This window comes from Erythrolamprus reginae, chromosome 11 (assembly GCF_031021105.1).
Source record: "Erythrolamprus reginae isolate rEryReg1 chromosome 11, rEryReg1.hap1, whole genome shotgun sequence".
Classification (NCBI taxonomy): Eukaryota; Metazoa; Chordata; class Lepidosauria; order Squamata; family Dipsadidae; genus Erythrolamprus; species Erythrolamprus reginae.
The window spans coordinates 37,756,823-37,777,849 of record NC_091960.1 but is presented as its reverse complement, the minus strand read 5'-3'; the positions used below and the strand labels follow the sequence as shown (position 1 = coordinate 37,777,849).

The following is a 21,027-nucleotide window of genomic DNA, read 5'->3' as shown; positions in this document are numbered from 1 at the left end:
TAAGTGAGCAGTTTGGCCCCCTGCATCGGCTGTCCCTGCGCCTGGGCGCTCCGGGAGCATCGGGGAGCTCCTTCTCCAACCTCCCCCAACCAGGACGCATCTGGTCCAGGCAAGGCAGGGGGGTGCTCAGGATGGGGGGTGCCGCCCTCTGACCCTCTGTGCCCAGCCAGCCGCTTACCCAGCTCCTGCTGCACGTGTTGGGGCAGTCCCAGGACGGTGGTCCTCCGCTCCCTCCGCCTCTTCTCTCCCTTCCTGGACGACTTCAGAAAGGAGTCGTGTGGCCGGAAGGTGGAGCCTGGAAGTGGGCAAGAGGGACAGGAAGTGGAGGGGGGTCAGCAGGCGGAAAGGGAAAACTCATCCGACTTCAGCAGCAAAGCCCCAGTGTTCACCCCTCTCACACACACCCCCAACAGCAGAGGGGGGCTGCTAAGTTGGAATGGGGACGTGTGCTTGCCCCTCGTGGCTCTGAGGGCCAGTGGAGCCCAGTGCAATTATGCTACAGCAGTGTTTCCCAACCTTGGCAAATTGGAGATATCTGGACTTCAACTCCCAGCATTCGCTGGCTGGGGGATTCTGGGAGTTGAAGTCCAAATATCTCCAAGTAGCCAAGGTTGGGAAACACTGTGCTACAGCACCTGGACAGGGAGCGAAATTGCGCGCAGACATGCAGGTGCCACTGTGTTTCGGCGTGATTTATTGCTTCCACCTTATCAGCCCACCTTTGCCCAACAGTATCTGTGCCCCATTATAAAACAAAATTAAATAGAGGCGCTAGGCTTTCCGTGAGAATTTTCCTTAAAAGTAAAATGCAAATGTTACAAAACCTGGGTCCCAAGGGGCAAAGACTCCAGACCTTTTCGTCTTTAAGGGATTTCGTAGAATCATAGATTGACAGGGCTGGAAGGGTCCTTGGGGGTCTGCTAATCCAACCCCCCCTCCAAGACAGGGGGTCTTCTCTATTTACTAAATCTCTTGGCTGCCCATCTTACCACAGGGTCACTTGGGCTGGCTTGCAACGACTTATACCGCCCTGTCCAGGAGTGGGTTGCTACCGGTGTGGTAGGGGGCTGTGCACTGGTAGGGGCCGCCAGATTGCGCAATTTGCGTGCGACTGCTACCGTTGCCATTCCTGGGGGCCACCATCTATGGGCACCAACGTATTTCCCCCCCAATTTTTTGTATTTTTGCTTCATGTACATAAACAAAATCTTGCAAAGGGGACACATGCGCACATGCAATTTTGGCGATTTGGGCATCAGCGGAAGCGAAAAATTGCCCAATTCTCTTGCGTGCATGTGTCCCCTTGCAAGATTTCGGTGTGTTTTTTCTCCCTGTGCTTGCACATCATGCACGCACACACAAGGCAACCGAAGCTGCCATCCAGCCCTGATCCTGCGCAACCTTTTCTTGAAAGGCTCCAGTGAAGGAACAGCCATGACCGCAGGGGGCGAGGTCTTCCTTTGGCCAACTGTTCTCGCCCTGAGGAAACCCCTCCCTTATTTCCAGCCTGGATCTTCCGCCCACCTGTCTCGTCCTGCCCTCTGGCACTGTGGAGAACAAGCGCACACACACACTCCTCCCTGGGAGAGACCTTCAAGGACGGGCGGAGGCCACCGGACCCCCCTTTCATCCCCTCCAGAGTCTCTGAGGCTCAGAGTGGAGACCAAAGGCCGCCCTGCTGGTCTGACTCCCCCACCCAGAAGCCCTGGGCTCAGCAACCACTGGACAATGGGGGTCAGTGTAGAAATCAAACGGAGGCATTCCTAGGGAACATCCTCACCAAAAGGGAGACCACCAACTCTCCGGGTCAGTAGTTGCGTGGCTGAACTTCTCTTCCAACCTTTATTCCAAACAGAACCTGCCTCTATACACACCCTGCGGGCGATCCGTGACCTTCTCCTGCAGATGGACCAGTGGGGGAGAAAGGCTCCCAAGGGAACGGTCAAAGAGAGACCACAGGGTAGAGCTCGAGCTCAGAAGGACCCTCACTCACGGCTCAGATAGGCTCATTCTACTTTCCTGCAAAGCTACATTCCAAGAACCTTGCAAGCCTGGACGTGGGATTGTCCTGCTGTCACCTTTACAGGCTGAGAATCTCTTTTATGGCCCCCCTTGGAGCACCCTTCTTGCCCCTCGTGTGGCCACAGGCAATGCCCTCAGGCTTAGCTGACCATTCCAAGAGAGCCTCTTTCCTCTTTTGGGGTTGAAGGCCCCAATTCCTTCCATGGGGTCTTCCTGGGGCAGCGTCCACTTCCACAGAGCTGCGGTGGAGAGGCTGCTGCAGCTGAGCCCCTGACCCCCTTGAGCCCAGAGCCTTGCGCCCGCTCCCCCCTGCGCCAGGACGGCTGTGCCACGTGGTACCTTTTCTCTGGATCATCTCGGAGCGGACAGACATGGCGTCTTCCGAGGCATCTTCTGTGGTGCACGAGGAGGCTTGGCTTTGGAGGGAAATGTCATCGCCCTCAGTGGACTGGGAAGACTGACCAAAGGAAGGACAAAGAAATGGACAGCGGGTTTTTTTAATACGAATATAGCGTAATCAGAGAAAGCAAGAAAATAATTTTAAAATCAAATTGAAAATGATGGTTTACAAACACTCGGATCAAAAATTGGAAAATGTTGATGGAAATCCATATTAAAATGTTAAACTCGGTGTTGGGAATCCATGTGCAGGTCTTAAGGAAACATTTCCCAACCTTGATGACATTTTAGTTGAGTAGACTTCAATTCCCAGAATTCCCCAGCCACCATTCCACCCACCTTAAAGTTCAATGGCATACCAGGCAGGGGATGATGGGAGTCAAGGTCTACACCAGTTAAAGATTATTTGACCCCTATGACGATCATTAAGGGTTGTTCCCAGTAATGGGCAGCCAAAATTTTTACTGCCACAATGTAGGTGTGGCTTATTTTGTGGGTGTGGCTTAATGCTCAAGTAAGTGGGTAGGAGTGGCTTGCCGGCCATGTGACCAGGTGGGAGTGGCTTGAACGATCAAGGAGGGGAGCCGGGCAGGAGAAAGGGAAGCTCATCCGAGGCCAGGAAGGAGGAAAGAGGGGAAAAGCAAGGAGCCCAGACGCAGCAGCAGGGGGGAAAAAAGAGAGACCAGGAATCCCGGAAGTGACAGCAGCGGATCAGCTGGAGCTGCGCACACATCTTCATTTCCGCTGGTGGAAATGCGTTGCACCCCGTCCTGCCTGCTGCCCACCCCTGGTTGTACCTCACGATCCTTGACCAATGTCTCTTTTCTTTTATGTGCACTGAGAGCATCTGCACCAAAGACAAACTCCTTGTGTGTCCAATCCCACTTTCTATTCTATTCTCAGCGGTCAAGGCTGGAAGCACTGTCCCGAGGTTTATCCTCCACCAGTGAAACTTCCTGAAAGCCCGGGGGGGCTGCCTAAAGGCACTTCTGCCCCCGACAGAGAATCTTGGCAGCCGAAAAGCAGGACAAAACCTGCCCCCCAGCTGCTTCTCTTCTTCTTTGCCTTCATGACGGAATGAATTACACGAGGAAGCACTTAGGTTTGTTTCAGCTCTTTCCTAGTTGTTGTGGTTCCGTCTGAGGCCCCTCAGGGAACGGCTGATCTTCTGTCGGTTTCCAGCTCAGAGGGAGAGGCTGAGGAACAGGAGGTTCAGGCAGACAAGGAGGAGGAATCCCAGGCTGAAGAAGAGGGAGGACAGCCAGAGTCCCACCAGGGGGAGCTCTCCCCAGCAAGCAGCCTGGATTCCTTAGAGGAAAATGCACAAGCCATAATTGATCTGCGACAGAGAAGAGCTACTCAGAGAAGGGAGCAATTGGCTAAGTACTTTCAGCATTAAAGAGGCAACAGCTGGGTTTGGGTGTGGTGCTCTTTGGAAAGGCTAAAAGGCAGACCCACCCTTCCTGGCTTGTGGAGTTTTATCTTTGAGAGTCGTGGGACCTGACTGTGAACTTTGGCGTCTTGGAATCCTGGTTTGTGCCTTTGACTATTGAAACCTTTGGGGGGGGGGGGTGCCAGCAAGAAGCTTGCTGTATTGTCTGGACATCAGGACTCTGCTGTAACGTATTATAGCCTGTCTGTTGGGAAGAACAGGTTTTCCTCTGTGTTTATTTTTTCCAGCTATAAAATACTTTTGGCTTTTACCAGAGTGTCTGGCTGTTTTTTCCAGTTGGTGTTGAGGTCTGGGGGAACCCAGACAGAACACTAGTGGACCGTCCAAGATTTTCTACTTCATACCCATCATCATTGCTCCTTTGACACCATTTGGACGTCTATTACGGAAGCAGACTTGGCATTGTTGCCCTTCAAAAACCTCCTGGAGTTTGTCATCCCATTTTCTGTCATTCTGCACAAGTGCTGACCAAAAAGAGAAGCTGTTCTGCCGGGCGTGTCTCAACCGCCCGTAATTACACACACCACACGATAAAAGGAAAACCCAAGCAACTCCCCCCCGAGATTAGAATTGCCCCCACCCTCTTTGCCTTTCGTAAGCTTCTTAAAACCCACCTCTGCCGCCAGGCACGGGGGAACTGAGATACTCTTTCCCCCTAGGCCTTTACAATTCTACGCATGGTATGTCTGTATGTATGTTTGGTTTTACAATAAGGGTTTTTAACTGTTTTAATATTGGGTTGCTACATGCTGTTTTTATTACTGTTGTTAGACACCCCGAGTCTACGGAGAGGGGCGACATACAAATCCAATAAATAAGTAAGTAAGTTAAGTAAGTAAGTAAGTAAGTAAGTAAGTAAGTAAGTAAGTAAGTAAGTACGTACGTACGTAAGTAAGTAAGTAAGTAAGTAAGTAAGTAAGTAAGTAAGTAAGTAAGTAAGTAAGTAAGTGCCTGGATGGGCTCAGCCGAAAGCAGCGGAGGGAGGCCATGGGGCCGTAGGGACAAAGTGCAGCTGGCTACAGGCAAGGTAAACATCCCCAGAGATGCAGCCATGGGTGGGGGGGGGGGGGGAGGGGGTTTGTCAAGCACAGAACTCTGGTGGCTTTGGTGGGAGAGAGCGTGTCCTAAGACCCCCGAGCCCCTGCTTCCTCCCTCGTCAGCCAGGCAAGGTTGACATCGAGGGGCAGCCGAGAACTCCCCCGCTACCTCCCCAAGCGCCTGGGTTTCCAGGGCATCCCAGGCCCCAAGAATAGGGGGCGTCCTCGGAGGCGAGGGCCCAAGGAGGGGGGCAGGAGGCAGGCAGGCGGCTTACCTGGATGCTGCTGGTCTCGCTGTGGTCCCAGATCTTCCTGGTCTTCTTCTGCTTCTCTGAAAAGCAACAGGACAGACACAGCCACGGGTCAGCTGGGGGAGGCCCGGGGGTCCCCACACCCTCACCCGGGGGCTCTGAGTGCAGAGACGGCAGCACCAGACGCTCCCTTGAGCTGTAAGCCCCCAACCACTGGTGATCAGGAGCTGCACTGGGGGGCAGCATGGAGAGGCCAGAGGTGGCTGGCTCTTTAAAGAGTTGGGCCCACCAGCCCTGGACTCCGCAGCGGCTCTGCCCTCGGCCCAAACGCCCTGCGCATGTGCAGAGGATTCTGCTGGCTTGGCCTCTGCTCCGGGCAGAACCACCAACAGATCAAATCTCTCTCCCTCCCTTTCTCTCCCCCTCTCTCTCTCTGGGTGCACATGCGCAACACTCACAGAACTGGCCACCCCCAACCTAAACCTAAAAGACTGTGTTGTGAAGGCAGTGAAAGACGATGTGTATTTTGAGCACGATTTCAAAGGAGAAAAGAATTCCAGGTGCGTTCTTGCCTTCCCCCACTTGCAAAGAATATTTGGGGCGTCTGCCTGGGTTCCCCACTTCCATTAGAATCCACAGGATTTTTTTTCAAACTGTGCGGGGGGGGGCTGCAAGGAGGAAAAGGGGGGAGAGGAAACACCCCCAGGAGGACCCCCCCCTCTGCTCTCGCTAGAAACGAAGCCCGAAACGAAGGCTTCCATTTTGGCACCACTCCATCCGAAGCAAGTTTGGGCAGCTCACAATGTTAAATGAAATGCAGTAAGTGAAGCTGGGAAGAGGAATTAGCCGCATGGCAATCAAGGGTCTATAAGTATGAAGAGGACCTCCAGGAAAGGGGGGATCCACCCACCTGACCCAAGGCCTGGGACACAACAGGGTCTTTCTTCAGGGGCTCCCAACAACCCCAGCCCCTTGGCCCTGAGCTGGCTGACAGAATTAGCAGCATCCCAGGCCAGGGGTGGGCAAAGTCGGCTCTTCTGTGACATGTGGACTTCAACTCCCAGAATTCCTGAGCCAGTCATGGCAGCTCAGGAATTCTGGGAGTTGAAGTCCACATGTCACAGAAGAGCCAACTTAGCCCACCCCTGTCCCAGACCGAGGACCCCCAAAATAGGTGACATCGCCCAGCAGTTTCATGCTACGGTTGAGTAGAAGGGGAGACACCTCCCGAAGCAGAGGCCCAGGAAGGCGGCCTCTCCCCCCACACCCACCCAGACAGCAGCAGGGCCGGGAGGAAGGGGGAGCCGCTGCCTTCCCAGCCCTGGAGATGGTCCAGGTGTGGACAGGCCCTGAGAAATCAAGGCACCTGGGCAGGGACGCAGCCCTGCTTCTCCTGGTTCTGCTGCCTGCAAGGAAGACGGAGGCTTCACCCTGCGACTCCACTTAGGGAAGGCAGAACCCTTTCAGGGTTGAGGGGAGAATGTCCTCCTGACCTCCTCATCGCCTCCGTCCAGAGGTGGGCAGCTAAGGTGGAACGGGCAGGGGTGCTCGCCACCGGGGTTCTGAGTGCCAGCAGAGTCCAGCGCAATTCTGCTACTGCACCTGGGCAGGGAGAGAAATCGTGCGTGGACACGCAGGGGCGTCCGTGGCTGCCCAGGCGCAGGGGCAGAATTGTGCTGGACTCCGCTGGCACTCAGAGCCACGAGAGTGAGGACACGTCCCCGTCCCACCAATTAGCAGCCCACCTCTGCCTACAGACCAGCAAACAGCTCCACGGTCAACCCCCCCAGCCCAGTCGGCCTACCTAGGTTCTGCAAGGACTTGAGTCCCGCCTGGGCCTGGACATGCAGCTCCTCCAGATGTGGGGGGCGGCTGCTGGGAAAGAACACATTGTCCGGCTGGTCTTCTACGGCCTTGTACTGGACGCTCAGCCGCTTCTCCTCGTTCTCCGCCTTGGCAGCAGCACCTGGGAACACGTGGGGGGGGGAGAAGATCCCTCAGACTGGGCAGGCAAACGAGGGTCCATTTCCCCCTCTACACACGCACACGCACAGCAGCAAATGGGAGGCAGGAACCCTCCCCAGCCCCCAACCCTGATCTGATGGGCAGCAGTCCTGCAGAGTGGCAGAAGGGAAGGCCCTTCCCATCAAGTGCTGCCCGAGGAGTCCAAGCCCTGAACTGCAAGGGCCCCCACGAAAACCCCTCCTAGACTGAGGGAGGGTCCCATTCTTTTTGGAAGAGCCTCTTTGCTTTCACTCAGGCAGTATTATCACCAGGTTGCTGCGTTCATGCTGGACAGAAGGATGGGGGCGTTTTTTCTCCAGCTCAATTGCCCTTTTGTAAACCAGGACTATCTATCTATCTATCTATCTATCTATCTATCCATCCATCCATCCATCTATCTTCTATCTATCTATCTATCTATCTATCTATCTATCTATCTATCGATCTTCTATCTATCTATCTATCTATCTATCTATCTTCTATCTATCTATCTTCTATCTATCTATCTATCTATCTTCTATCTATCTATCTATCTTCTATCTATCTATCTTCTATCTATCTATCTATCTATCTTCTATCTATCTATCTATCTATCTTCTATCTATCTATCTATCTATCTATCTATCTATCTGTCTGTCTTTTATGCCGCCATTCTCTGAGGATTAGGTGCAGCTTACAACATATGATAAAACAATGTATAACATTTTAGATCCAATTAATTAAATATAAAATCTAAAAACCCAACCCATAAAAAGCAAACATTGCCCTTCAATCAACTTTCTCTCAGCACGTCCATCGGCCAGGGGGCCAGAATCTAATAGCCGCAAGCCTGGTGGCACAAAGGCAAGGAGGGTGGGGGCAGGATGAAATCCGGGGGGAGTTTAGACGATGCCCAGGCCAAACGGTTGGTTTGTTAATACTGTACATATAAGCAAGCCTGTTTGAGTGCTTTAACTTTAAATGTACAGTACTGCTGTAGCATAATTGGCTGTGGTGTTTTACATTGTCCACAAGAGGGAGCCCGAGAGCTCAGTTGAGGGCTGATGTGGTGGGAATGCTGATTCATTCCTGATTGTCTGTGTGTCTCTTTGATGTTTAAGACAAAGACAGGCTGGTAAGAAGATTATAGTACTCCCTGATTCTTTAATTGGACGGTGCTATTTATCTAAAAGTAAACTATTGTATACACTTTACCGAATTACTCATCATAAAAAGTGCAGAGAAGAGCGACAAAGATGATTAGGGGACTGGCGGCTAAAACATACGAACAACAATTGCAGGAACTGGGCGAGAAGGACCAGGGGGGACATGGTAGCAGCCTTCCAACATCTCAGGGGTTGCCCCAAAGAAGGAGTCGAACTATTGTCCAAAGCATCTGAGGGCAGGACAAGAAGCAATGGGTGGAAACTAAACAAAGAGAGAAGCAACTTAGAACCAAGGAGAAATTTCCTGACTGTCAGAACGATTGACCAGTGGAATTGCTTGTCTCCAGAAGTTGTGAATGCTCCAACAGTGGAAGTTTTTAAGCAGATGTTGGATAACCATCTGTCTGAAGTAGTGTAGGGTTTCCTGCCTAAGCAGGGGTTGGACTAGGAGACCTCCAAGGTCCCTTCCAACTCTGTTGTTGTTGTTATTATTATTATTATTATTAATATAAATATTATTATTATTATTTACTGGATATTTATTGCAATCCCACATGTCCTAAACGGATGTCCCTGATAACTCAGTGGTAGTTCTCATCCCTTTTCCGTAACACCACCAGGCAAACATTTTCCAGAAGTGAGAGATTGCACTCAATGCCCCTTCGCCTTCCACCCTCAGTGACGGGTGTGTGTTGCTCCCATTCACAGCCTACATTTTCAAAGTCTGCGCAAGGAAGAGGCGAGAGTGCCCGGGGCAGAGTCACATGACTGATACCACAACGACTGCAACACCTGGCAGGCACCAGCCTGGGAATCCAGCTTAGAGGGCAGCATTTTTTTAAAATTGTGGATTTACCAATCGCAGAACTCAGCCACTCCCCGAATGGAAAGTCTGAGCAAAATCCCCTCCGTCTTACTTGCACGCCTTCGTTTTCAAACAGAAGCCATTGGCTTCAAATGCGGAATTTCATTTGCGTTTTTCTATTTTTATTTATTTATTTTGTTATTTGGACTTTTACGACACCCCTCTCCGAGCACTGGGGGCAGCTCACAACATATAATAAAACAATGCATAATGTCCTAAATCCAATTAATTAAATATAAAATCTAATAAATCTTTTTTAAAAACCCAAAACCATAAAAAACAGTCATTCCCATTCGATTAACTTTCATTCACACATTCATCGGGCAGGGGGCCAGGAATGCCTGGGAATGCTCAAGACAGCGGCTGAAGGCACACAACCCTCTTCCTCTGGTCACCGAGTCAATATATTCTCCAGACCCTACATTAATCCTAACACAATCAAATAAGCAAGATTAATTAACCTCTGTCGTCAGGCATGGGGGAATTGACATGTTCCTTCCCCCCTAGGCTTATAAAATTTATATATGGTATGCTAGTGTGTATGATTGGTTTTAACTTGTGGTGTTTTAAAATTAATTTAAATATTGGATTTGTTTACATTGTATGGCGATTGCTGTGAGCCGCCCCGAGTCTGCGGAGAGGGGCGGCATACAAATCTGATTAATAAATAAATAAATAAATAATTTATTATATTTCTATGCCACCCAACTCCCGAAGGACTCTGGGCGGCTTACAACAGGATATAGAAAATACATTTTAAAACTTCATAAAAGATTTAAAAAATCACATGCACACGTACCATTCAGGATGGACCTTGCAATTGCGAGATCCAAGGCCCCAAGCCTGCCAGGTCTTCAAGGCTTTCTGGAAGGCCACCAGAGTGGGGGCAGTCTGGATCTCAGGGGGTAGACCGCCTTCTGCCACACAACTCTCAGTGACCGGTACAGCTGGTGGGCCCACAGGGAAGGGCCTTGTCAGTGGCTGCCCCAGATCTCTGGAACCAATTACCTCCAGAAGTCAGGACTACCCCCACCCTCTTGGCCTTCCAAAAAGCTGTTCTGGCAAACCTGGGACCGTTGAGCTCACAGTTATAATCGGTGAGATCCATCCATGGAATGATATGTCTGGGTTTAAATTGTGTTAATGCTTAAGATGTTCTTAACATTTCCTTCTGTTGTTAAGCCACCAGGAGTCCTTTGGGAGTCGGGCGACATATAAATTAAATAAATAACTAAATAAGTAATCAATATCTAGACCAGTGTTTTCCAACCTTGGCAATTTGAACATATTTGGACTTCAACTCCCAGAATTCCCCAGCCAGCATTTGCTGGCTGGGGAATTCTGGGAGTTGAAGTCCAAATATCTTCAAGTGGCCAAGGTTGGGAAACGCTGATCTAGACAACGCTCCCTCTATGGTCTACAACCAGCTCACATCAGAGACTAAAGTCCAGGAAATGTTTCTTGAGGTCGACGGCAGACTTTGAAAAATTTGGAAGCTGAGTCGACCGATGGGCAGCTGCAATGATCCAACACTGGGAAAAACGCCGGAGGGGCCCAGCCACTGGGTCTGACCGAAGCTGGGACGTATGGAAGTCATTGCAGGGGTACAAGCAGCGCTGAACAAATGGGGCCATCCGGGGGCTTGTGGCAGAGGGGGGCTGCTCAGGTGGAATGGTGACGTGTGCTTGCCCCTGTGGCTCTGAGGGCTAGCGGAGTCCAGCGCAATTCTGCTACAGCACCTGGGTGCCTGTATTTTGGCATGATAACCGTGGAGTCCAGTGCAATTCTGCTACTGCTGTGACGCCCCTGCGTGTCCGTGCGCGATTTCTCTACCTGCCCAGGTGCAGTAGCAGAATTGCACTGGACTCCGCTAGCCGTCAGAGCCACAGGGGCGAGCACATGTCCCTCTTCCACCTTACCAGCCCACCTCTGGCTTGTGGCCTTTGCGATTGTGGTGACACGCAGAAGACAACACGTATGTACACCTGCCCTTTGTGTCCCAATCCGTGTCTGCTTGAGGAGAACACAATTAATGCCACTAGTTTCTGGGCCAGATCTGTTTATCTTGGACATAATTTTAATCTTACATTTTATATTCTGAATTTTATGTCACATAGTGTGCCTTATGTCAGTGGTGATGCTTTTGATAGAAACCAAAATGCAGCACCCTCCGTGAAGTCAGAACGACGGCTGATCTACTGACTCCACAGCTGGAGGAGGGCACCTCTAATAATAAACCACTGACAGCACACAGGGCAAAGCAGCAGGGGGGGGCCCTTGCCTCGTTCCCCTCCCCAGGCAAGATGGGTCTGGCCATACAAATGATTACATAATACATGAGTCTGTATCTAATCTGCAGCCAGAGAAGGTTGATGTACATTGTTTATCAAGACCCGAATTAGCTGTTCTTTTCATGAAAGTACAAGCAAGCCGTGTTTTGATCGTGCAACCTCTCCCTGGGATTCTCTCCGTTTCTCTTCTACCTTGTTCCCCCAAAACTAAGACCTCCCCTGATCAATAAGCCCAATCGGGCTTTGGAGGCCAAGCGCTTATTTCAGGGTTCCAAAAAGTATAAGACTGGGTCTTGTTTTCAGAGAAAGGCGGTATTATTTTCTATGCCTCTTTCTTGCAAAAACAAATCAAATCAAATCCTAATAATATTTATGCACACATATTTATTTATTACTTAGATTTGTATGCCGCCCCTCTCCGAAGACTCCGAAGAATCACCGGCCCATTCCTTGCTGCTCCCTTTGATGCGATCAAATAAAACTCCCAGGGAGGGGAGCCAAAAGCCAGACCACCCCCAACGTCTGCACGAGGCTGATCAGCCCGTCTGATATTGAGGGGTCACCCCATGTTTGGGTCAACCGGGTCCCCCACTCAAGGATCCCAAATAAAGGCTAGACACCCAGCTACAATGGCGAGCGGCCCGAAGGAGGAGAGGCCCGGTGTGAAACGATGGGCGGCCTCGAATCCCAAAAATCCCTCCGGCATCCAGGCACTGCGCCATGACACTCCCAGACCTCCGAGGAATCACCGGCCCATTCTGCCACCCACCTCGCTCTTAATAGCTGTGTGGATGTTATTTAAAACGCAGCCTCCTCCCTCCCAGCCTGTTCTTCTAGCAGAGCTCAGACAATGGGTCTCCTTGGCTGGGTGAGATTTCACAAGCCCCTCGCGGCCTCCCCTGGAGAGGGGGGTGACAGCTCAAGGCTGCAGCTTAGACGTGCACCTCGGCTGTGCCGTAGAGAAAAGGGCTGGGGCCACCTTTGAGGTTGTGCGTGTTTAGTCTTGTGTCGGATTCCATGCGACCACATGGACCACAGAAGGCCAGGCCCCCACTGCCCCCCCCGCCCCGTCTCTTGGGCACAACCAATCACGGCTTTGCAAAGAGCTCCTGGCGCCTGGGAATCCTGGGGCAAATTGGAGCGATCTGTTGGGGGTCCCATAGGCGATCAAGGACACAGCTGACCGGCCGAGCCCCTTACCAGCATCCCCTGCTCTCCCCTCTAACAGAAGGAAGCCCCCCCCTGCCTGGTCCTGGTTAACCTTCTTCAGCTGGAGACGCCAAAGGTCAGATCTCAGGTGTTTCCACCAGGCAATTCTGGAGCCCCAGGTAACCCCCCACCCTCTGGCAGGGCAGGGGGTCCTCAGCCTACAGCTGTTTAGCTCTCATGTGAGGTTCACGGGTTATGGAAAAAAGCGATGTGTGGTCAGTCCTACAGTCATTTATGATCTTTCCAGCCAGCTTCCAATAGGCAAAGCCTGATTTGCTCAACAACTGCAGTGATTCACTTAACAGCAGGTTGTAAAACTGGGTGTGACTTACTCACTTGCTTAGCAATGGAAACACTAGTCTTAATTGTGGCTGTCAGTGAAGGACTCCCTACCACAGGTGGGCTGCTAAGGTGGAACGGGGAGGTGTCCTCGCCCCCATGGCTCTGAGTATTAGCAGAGTCCAGCGCAATTCTGCCACTGCACCTGGGCAGGTAGCAAAATTGCGTGCCTGTGGCACACCTGCATGTCCGTGTGCAATTTCGCTCCCTGCCCAGGTGCAGTAGCAGGATTGCGCTGGACTCCGCTAGCCCTCAGAGCCACGGGGGCGAGGACACGTCCCCGTTCACCCTTAGCAGCCCCCCTCTGCTCCCTACCTAAGGCAGACTGCTTCTGAACGCAAAGGCAGGGAAAGCAGCTCCAGAGCCCTGTCCGTGCCTACACTTGCAAGGCTACCAAGGAAGACAACCTACATTTCTTTTGAGCATAGGAGCATCAGCTGTGAAGGCCAGGAATCATGTACCTCTTGGGCTGCATCTGTTTGTGGACCTTTCCCCCCAAAAGCAAGTTAGATTTCGATTGCAGCCACCAACAAGGCTATGCTACGGATGAAACCCCCCTGTCCCTAGAAGATCTGGACAAGCCCCTGCCTGCCTGGCCCCCAAGAAGGTCATGTCCCGCCAGGCTGCCCAAGTGCTGACTAGGCATTCCCTCGGTTCCCCCACCGCTCTGCTCTTCCCTCTCCACAATCTGGTTCTCCTGTTACAAAATCAATATTGATGGAGCCTCTCTTCCCAAGCATCCGTGCTCCCTTCTCCTTCTTTCTTGGGATAAACAGCCTGGAGCAAACAAGCCTCCCCCTGCCCCACCCCACGCCCCCCTTCTCTCTCTGGAGGTCAAGGCAATGTGGGCAGCAGGAGGACCCTCATCCTTCACAGAGGACAAAAGAGCACTATTTGGGGCATAATATTTAACTTTATAGTGTATTATTCAGCCTCCTCCAACCTGGAACCTTTCGAATGGATTGGACTACAATTCACATCGCCCACAGGCACTTGGTGCAAACCACAACCCACTAAAAATGACAAAAAGAATGCATCACAATGTGAAGACACAATGCCAACTTTGATACTTAATGTCCCGCTTGGACACAAGTAGATTACCTGTGTTTTGCGTGGCAATGTTGCAATGGGAACCACAGTTTTGGGGAGGGGGGACATGATGGAGTTGTGGCCCCCAGTTTGGCAGTGGGAGTTGAGCCAAGACACCAACCCTTGAAAGACACCAATCCGATAGCCAAAGATTTCTGTGTACTGCCTGGCTGCAAGGTCTCCCAGGGTCCAGGCAGCGTCCTGGTCACCCCTGCAACCACTCTGGCCTGGCAACCTTTGGAGAAGAGCGAACTGGGCCTTCAGCTGCTGCAACCTCATCCTGGCTAATTTTGAAGTCCACGCAGGGGGTTCCTCTCAGCCCCAAATCAGAGCTCCAATTACCACAACACCAAAGTCCATGTGGCAATGCCTGGAGATGTCCACCCTACCCATCCATCTCTTATTTTGAGATCTTTCACCTCTTGTGAAATTCACGGGGCTTGGACCTTATGTGCTGTGCTCCCTGAGATGCCCGACTGACAGGCCCCCCTTCTCCTACTCCAGAATGTTTTTTAATTGGTCTTATTTCATCAGGCATCCACCTCTGTGTAAAGGTTGGGGGACGACGACACTTATTTATTCATTCATTTGTCCAATACACAATACATATGGAAGAGAATAGACATGAAGTAAGCTTGTTTTATCTAGTGGGGGGACAGGACATTTCTTTGGTTTTGGTGAACAATCTCAGAATTACATGATTGGGGCAGTTAACAAACACGCTAAATAAAGCCGTTTCTTCCTTCACCCTTGACTTCCTTCAATGCATAAATGCAAGGGAGCTGGATTTAACTGAGCTCCCACATCACTTCTATCCTTAACCTGCCTGATGACGTCTGACCTTGAAAAAGCTCAAACCGCCCAAAATCTCCAGACTGCAAAGCTAAAAAACATCCCTAAGGGCAACAACGAGACACCTCCCTCGCTCTCAGGTTGCCAAACAAACTATGTTCCTGTATCCACAAAATCCCCAGGAATCCAGTTGCGCGGTGAAGAGATTTCCCATCCACCCACCCATGCTCAGTCTGCAACCATGGAAACCTCGATGGGCGGACTGCATCTCCCAGAGGTGCCCGGGTGGCAAAGATGGCAAGGGAACTCTGGGAAGTGGAGTCCGCTCCTCTGGGACTTGCCAAGGTCAGCTTCTCCTGGTCCTCCAGGCCTGAGGTGGCCCAGCTGGACGGCAGGGTCTCCGGCACAGGTGGGCAGCTAAGGGGGAACGGTGAGGTGGGCTCACCCCCTGTGACTCTGAGTGCTAGTGAAGTCCAGTCCAATTCTGCTACTGCACCTGGACAGGGAGTGAAATTGCCCACAGACATGCAGGTGTGCCTGTGTTTGGGCGCAGTAACTGTGGAGTCCAGTGCAATTCTGCTAGGTGAGTCTCGGCACCGGCACCCTCCCACCTCTCCTTTGGTCCTGCAGTGGGGAAGATGCTGAGCGGCCCGGCCCCGCCGCGGCTTCTCCCTCCGGGCTGCCCTTCCCCGGGCTCGCTTCTCCCGGCCGGCTCGGGGCGGGCAGAGCGCGCAGGAGTCCCGCAGGCCGGGCGGGCTTCGGCAGAAGGAGGGGTGCAAGGGGGCTGCCACCCAAAGGCCGAAAAGGCCCCGCTCGGCCTCGCCCCCAGCCAGCCGGGAGGGGCTGCAAAGGCTGCGGGGGGGGGGGGCGCCCTGATCTCCCCATCGCCCGATGCCGAAGCCTCCGCGCCGGGGATGCCGCCGGGCAACAATGGGCGAGCGCCGCACAAGGCCGGGCGGGGCGGGAGAAGACCCCCCCCCCCGGATTCTTTGCACCCCCTTCTGGAAGGAGCGATCCCAGGCCCCGCCGCCCCAGCGCTGCGCCCGATCCTCTCCCTCCCGCGCAGCCCCCCCCCCCCCCACTTGCCCAGCTTGCTGCTCACCCTTCTTCTTGAAGAGCGCCAGCAGCGACGGGAGGTTCCTCCCCAGCAAGACCACCATCCCGGCGGCGGGCGCGCAAGGCGGCGGCTCGGGCTCCGGCTCGCCTCCTTCGCCTCGGCCCCCACCCTCCCGGAGCAGGGGGCGGGGCCAGCGGCAGGGAAGAAGGGAGGGGGGGTCGCCGCCGTGCTGGAGGTCAGCGCCGGGACAAGGAGGGGCGGGGCTCCGGCGCAGCTCTCCAACGCCCCCCCCCCCACCTGCGCTGCCCCCCTTCTGCCCGCCCCGCCCTGGTTGTGCCAGCAGCGTCCGGGCGGCCGCCTCCCTTTCGCTCCCCCCCGCTCCTCCCGCTCGGGATGCTCTTCCCTTCGGGGCTCCGGGAGGGAGGGAAGGAGCTTCTCGCCTTGGGGACCCGGGACAAACAACCCACCCACCCCCGGATTTCTTAAGCGAGCCGCCCGAGGAGTCTAAAGGCCGATCCTGTACGAGGAATCCCCCCCCACCGCCCAGCCGCTTCCTGAACTGCCCATCCCAAGGTCGGGGACAGCCGGCATTACATGGGCGACACCCAGAGCTGCTCTGACCATATGGACACCTGGTCTCAATGCAGAGAGTCCTCGACATACAACTGCACAGCTAGCAATTGTCCCAAATGACGGGGGAGGGGGCACTGAAAAAAGGGACTTGCAACCAGGCCTCCTGCCTTCATAACTATTGCAACATCCCTGGGGGGCTGCTGTGGTCAAAACCTGGATGCTTGGCTTAATACAGTTCTTCATGTTGTGGTGGCCCCCAACCATAAGTCTATTTATTTATTTATTAGATTTGTATGCTGTCCCTCTCCGCAGACTCTGGGCGGTTAACAACAACAATAAAACAACATGAAACAAATCTAATATTAAAAATGACTAAAAACCCTTATTAAAACCAAACATACATACAAACATACCATGCATAAATTGTAGAGGCCTGAGAGGGGGAAGGGATATCTCAGTTCCCCCATGCCTGACGACAAAGGTGGGTTTTAAGGAGTTTACGAAAGGCAAGGAGGGTGGGGGCAATTCTAATCTCTGGGGGGAGCTGGTTCCAGAGGGTCGGGGCCACCACAGAGAAGGCTCTTCCTCTGGGTCCCGCCAACTGACATTGTTTGGTTGATGGGACCCGGAAAAGGACAACTCTGTGGGACCTAATCGGTCGCTGGGATTCGTGTGGCAGAAGGCGGTCCTGGAGATATTCTGGTCCAATGCCATGAAGGGCTTTATAGGGCATTATAAATAAATAAACAAATCCCAAGAATTTGCCAGAAGCCCCCATATCCTAAAGCCACCCAAGTTGACAAACACTGGGCTGAGACATTTTTTCCAGTCAGCTGATCTGTCCAGCTGCAGCCTTCTTCGTCTCCGCTGACCCTTGAGCCCTGCCTCTGACCAGCCAAAGCATTGCAACCCGAGACAGCTGCAGGTGCACGGCTGCTCTTTCAAAGCCTCCAGAGTTGTGGCAACGACACCACCCGCCACGTGCCATGGTTGCCATGCCGCCTCCTTTACCCACAAGTGTCACCTCAAGGAACAGCAGTCGGGCCAGGCACATGCCGCTGCCCAGTCCCTCGTCCAATTCCAGGGTGTCACAAAACTCTCCTGGCTCGACGCCACGGCAGGCACTGAGCTAGCCAGGAAAACGAAAGGGTCCGACAGCAAACGCAGGGCAGGTGGACTCAGGAGAGGGGAGGCCAGGTCCACTGTGAGACGAGGAGTGTTCAGGTCGGGAAGGAGAGGAAAACCCGGAAAGGCCTTCTGGGAATCTCCCTCCCAGCCCTCTCCAAAACGGCTTCAGAAAAGGAGCCATGCTGTAGTATTTTCAGTTGCAGCCACAGAGAAAATGGCAAAGACTCCCAGGAGGAGGGACACCTCGTCTTTCTCAACCTCAGACTTCAAGTCCTAGAACCCCGTTGGATTCTGGGAGTTGGAGTTCAACCCATCTGAAAGTGGGTGAGGTTGAGAGGCCCCACCTAGCAGCTCATCCCCGCAGGCTCTCTGCCCGGTGAATAGCTCCCCAACCCAACTGGGCTCCAGACCGGTGCCAGGAGCACTGCCGGGGATGATGGGAAGCGTGCAGGGCGCGAGGCAAACAACAGGCCTTCCTCTTCCTCCTCCTCTCTCTTACTCATCTCCTTTACCGGAAGCCTCCGAGAAAAGCGCCAGGACCCTGTTAAAATTTAAGCAGGGAGCCAACACATTCAGGCCCAGGAGCAGCCATTCAAGTGTGAGCAATGATTAACCAGCAGGGCAGGAGGCTGGAGTCTCTCTCCTCCTCCTCACAAGGCTGAGCTGGAATGCCAGGACAGGGGGCAGGGGCTGCCCCTCCCAAAAGCTGCAGAGGGGGCACTTCAACATCACAATGGGGGGTGAGGCTTGCAAAACAAAACTTTTAGGCAAAACAGCTGAGCTGCAAGATTCTGGGAGGTTTGATCCTGCTTCCCCTGGAAGAGAGGGGGAAGGGGGAGAGAAGAGAAATATTTCTTATCACATGTGTGCGTGTGTGAGCAAGCCTGTGCATGAATGGCTGTGTCAGACCTACTTGTATTGTGGCTGTTTATGGGGATTATCTACAGATAATTTTGCCTCCGTCTTGTTGCCTCTTTCTTTCAGCATTTCCATGTTCTCGCTCCTCGGCCAGTGGGTTTTGTCTGCGTGTGAGGGAGACGTACAAACCTTCTCAGAATTAACTCATGCATCTAACGAAATGTTCTAATGCTACATATGTGCCACTCGGCTTGTTTTTAATGAATCACAGTTGTCGGCTTTGTTGCCAGAGTCTAAAAATGCTCTTTGGAAGCTGGTTTCTCCACATCTGCCAATACTTGATACAGACAGTGATTGGCAGTGCAGAGAGCTGCCAATCACATTTTGGTGATCTGGTTGTCAGCCTGATCTGAATCAGGAACTGCCTGAAATCTTTTCCCAACAGGACAGTAGAGGGGAAAGAAGAGGAATTCGGTGGAAACACGCAAGAATCCTGAGCCCAGGTAAAAGAGGCCTTAAAGCAGCGGTTCTCAGCCTGGGGGTCGGGACCCCTTGGGGGGTTGAAGGGCCATTTCACAGGGGTCGCCAAAGACCTGGGAAAAGACGCATTTCCCATGGTGTTAGCAACTAAAGCTTCTATACTTAGTCCTCCATATTATAATGGCAGCAAGTTTGCTATGCCCACAAAAATGGAAAACAGAAACAGCCCCCACAACTTTAAGCTTCATAATTAAGGCCCTTGAGTCTGCAGAAATGACCAAAATGACTTTGGAATTACAGGAAAAAGATACATCTGAATTCTACAAAATATGGGGAAACTGGGACAAATGGCTCAAAGAGAAAAAAAATACATTAAAAATTTAAAGGAAAAGCAAAACTAGACACTCCTTCCTTTCGTACCCAAATAAAATGAAAATATAGAAACATTGCACCATAAATCGATAGAACACAAACCCCCTAAAAACGAATCGGTATCTTCCTCAGAAGTATCCAAAATGAACACAACATAATATACAGAACTAAAGAAAACAAACCCACAATTCCACACACTAGATACAAACACCTAATGTTAGGTCGCTTGACAAGTGATAGTCAGCAATAGGGTTGACAATATATATCTTCTATATAACAAATAAATATATGTATGTAGTGAAAGCAAATAACTGTCTATATAGAATACAACTGAAACTGAAGACGTTTTATACGTTGTTTAAGTTTATATGCTCATTTGTCTCTCTTGTTTTCCCCCCTTCTTTTATTTTCTTTCTATGTTCTCTTTGTTTACATTGCTTTTCTTTTCTTTCTATTTTTATATGAAGAAACTTAATAAAGATTATTTTTTTAAAAAAGAAACTAAAGCTTCAGGCACCTTGGAACATATTTCTCCAATCAAGCGCTTACAGTGGGGGGGTGTCCCCCTGACCTTCCTGCCAATCAGCTTCAACAGGGAGAACTGGCACTAGACTTATGGTTGGGGGTCACCACAATGCTAGGAACTGTATTAAGGGGTCGCGGCATTAGAAAGGTGGAGAACCACTGTAAAAAGTCTTTAAGGGAAAAAATGATATTCAGAAGCAGCTCAAGGAAACTCCTTCCTGACTCACTGGGGTGGGGGTAGGACTGCGCCCCTAATCTTCCCACTCCAAGGACCCACAGGGGGGGGGGGTTGTGACCCAGTAGTGGGTTCTAAAACCGGAGGTGGGCTGCTAAGGTGGAACAGTGACGTGTGCTTGCCCCCGAGGCTCTGAGTACGAGTGGAGTCCAGCGCAATTATGCTACTGCACCTGGGCAGGTAGCAAATTCGCACACAGACACGCAGGGGCGCCAGTGGCGAGCCATTGCCCTAGTTCAGCTCCAGCTTATTCTGGGCTTGTGCTGAGGCTCTGGGAGGGTGTTTTTGGCCTCCGAAGGGCCTCCAAGGGGAGTGGGGGGCTGTTTTCCTCCTCCCCAGGCTTCCAGAAAGCCCCTTGTGCCTGGGGAGGGTGAAAAACAGGCCCACTGAGCCCACTGGAAGTCGGGAAAGAGGGGAGCAGGGGGTGTTCTGCACAGGGATGGGGCAGTGGGGGGAGCCATGCACGCATGCGTGGGGTATGTGGGGTATTGGATTGTGGGGGTGGGCAGGCAGACACGTGCAACAGCCAATGGGCGCACGCTTTCGGCACCCGGGGAAAAAATGAATAGATGTGATAGACGGACAGACTTCTTAGCCTGCAGTGAGAGAGAAATTCGAGGGGCCGCGAGGAAGCTGCGTTGTTTTTGAAGGCCAACTGAGTGGCGTGCAAGGGCCCCCCCGATCCCATGGCCCCTTCCCAGAACTGAAGGGTGCTTTCTAAAGATCAGGTCTGCTTCTTCTTCAGTGGACAGTGATCCTTTCTCCCTGCCTTTGAGCAGGAGGGGGGGAGGTTGGGGGGTGATGGATCCTCTCACACAGCCCAAACCTCTGCTACGTTTTGCAAGGGCTGCAAATTGAAGCCGGGGGTGTGTGTGTGTCTTGCTCCTGCCTCCTCCTCCTCCT

At 52.3% G+C, this 21,027-nt stretch overlaps 1 protein-coding gene across 3 annotated transcripts in view; it reads right to left on the bottom strand.

Moving 5' to 3' along the window:
* The window catches only part of NHSL3 (NHS like 3), a 54,979-nt gene that overhangs the window by 7,430 nt on the left and 26,522 nt on the right, over positions 1–21,027 (bottom strand). For 2 of the 3 annotated variants that reach the window (XM_070764598.1, XM_070764599.1), the window contains exons 2-5: positions 6,967–7,128; positions 5,187–5,242; positions 2,362–2,479; positions 179–295 (exon numbers count right to left, since the gene is read on the bottom strand). In XM_070764598.1, the coding sequence (XP_070620699.1) occupies positions 179–295; positions 2,362–2,479; positions 5,187–5,242; positions 6,967–7,128 (453 nt within the window). Of the gene's footprint in view, positions 1–178; positions 296–2,361; positions 2,480–5,186; positions 5,243–6,966; positions 7,129–15,998; positions 16,088–21,027 lie in introns of those variants that run through there. The other variant, XM_070764600.1, reaches the window with a different exon arrangement.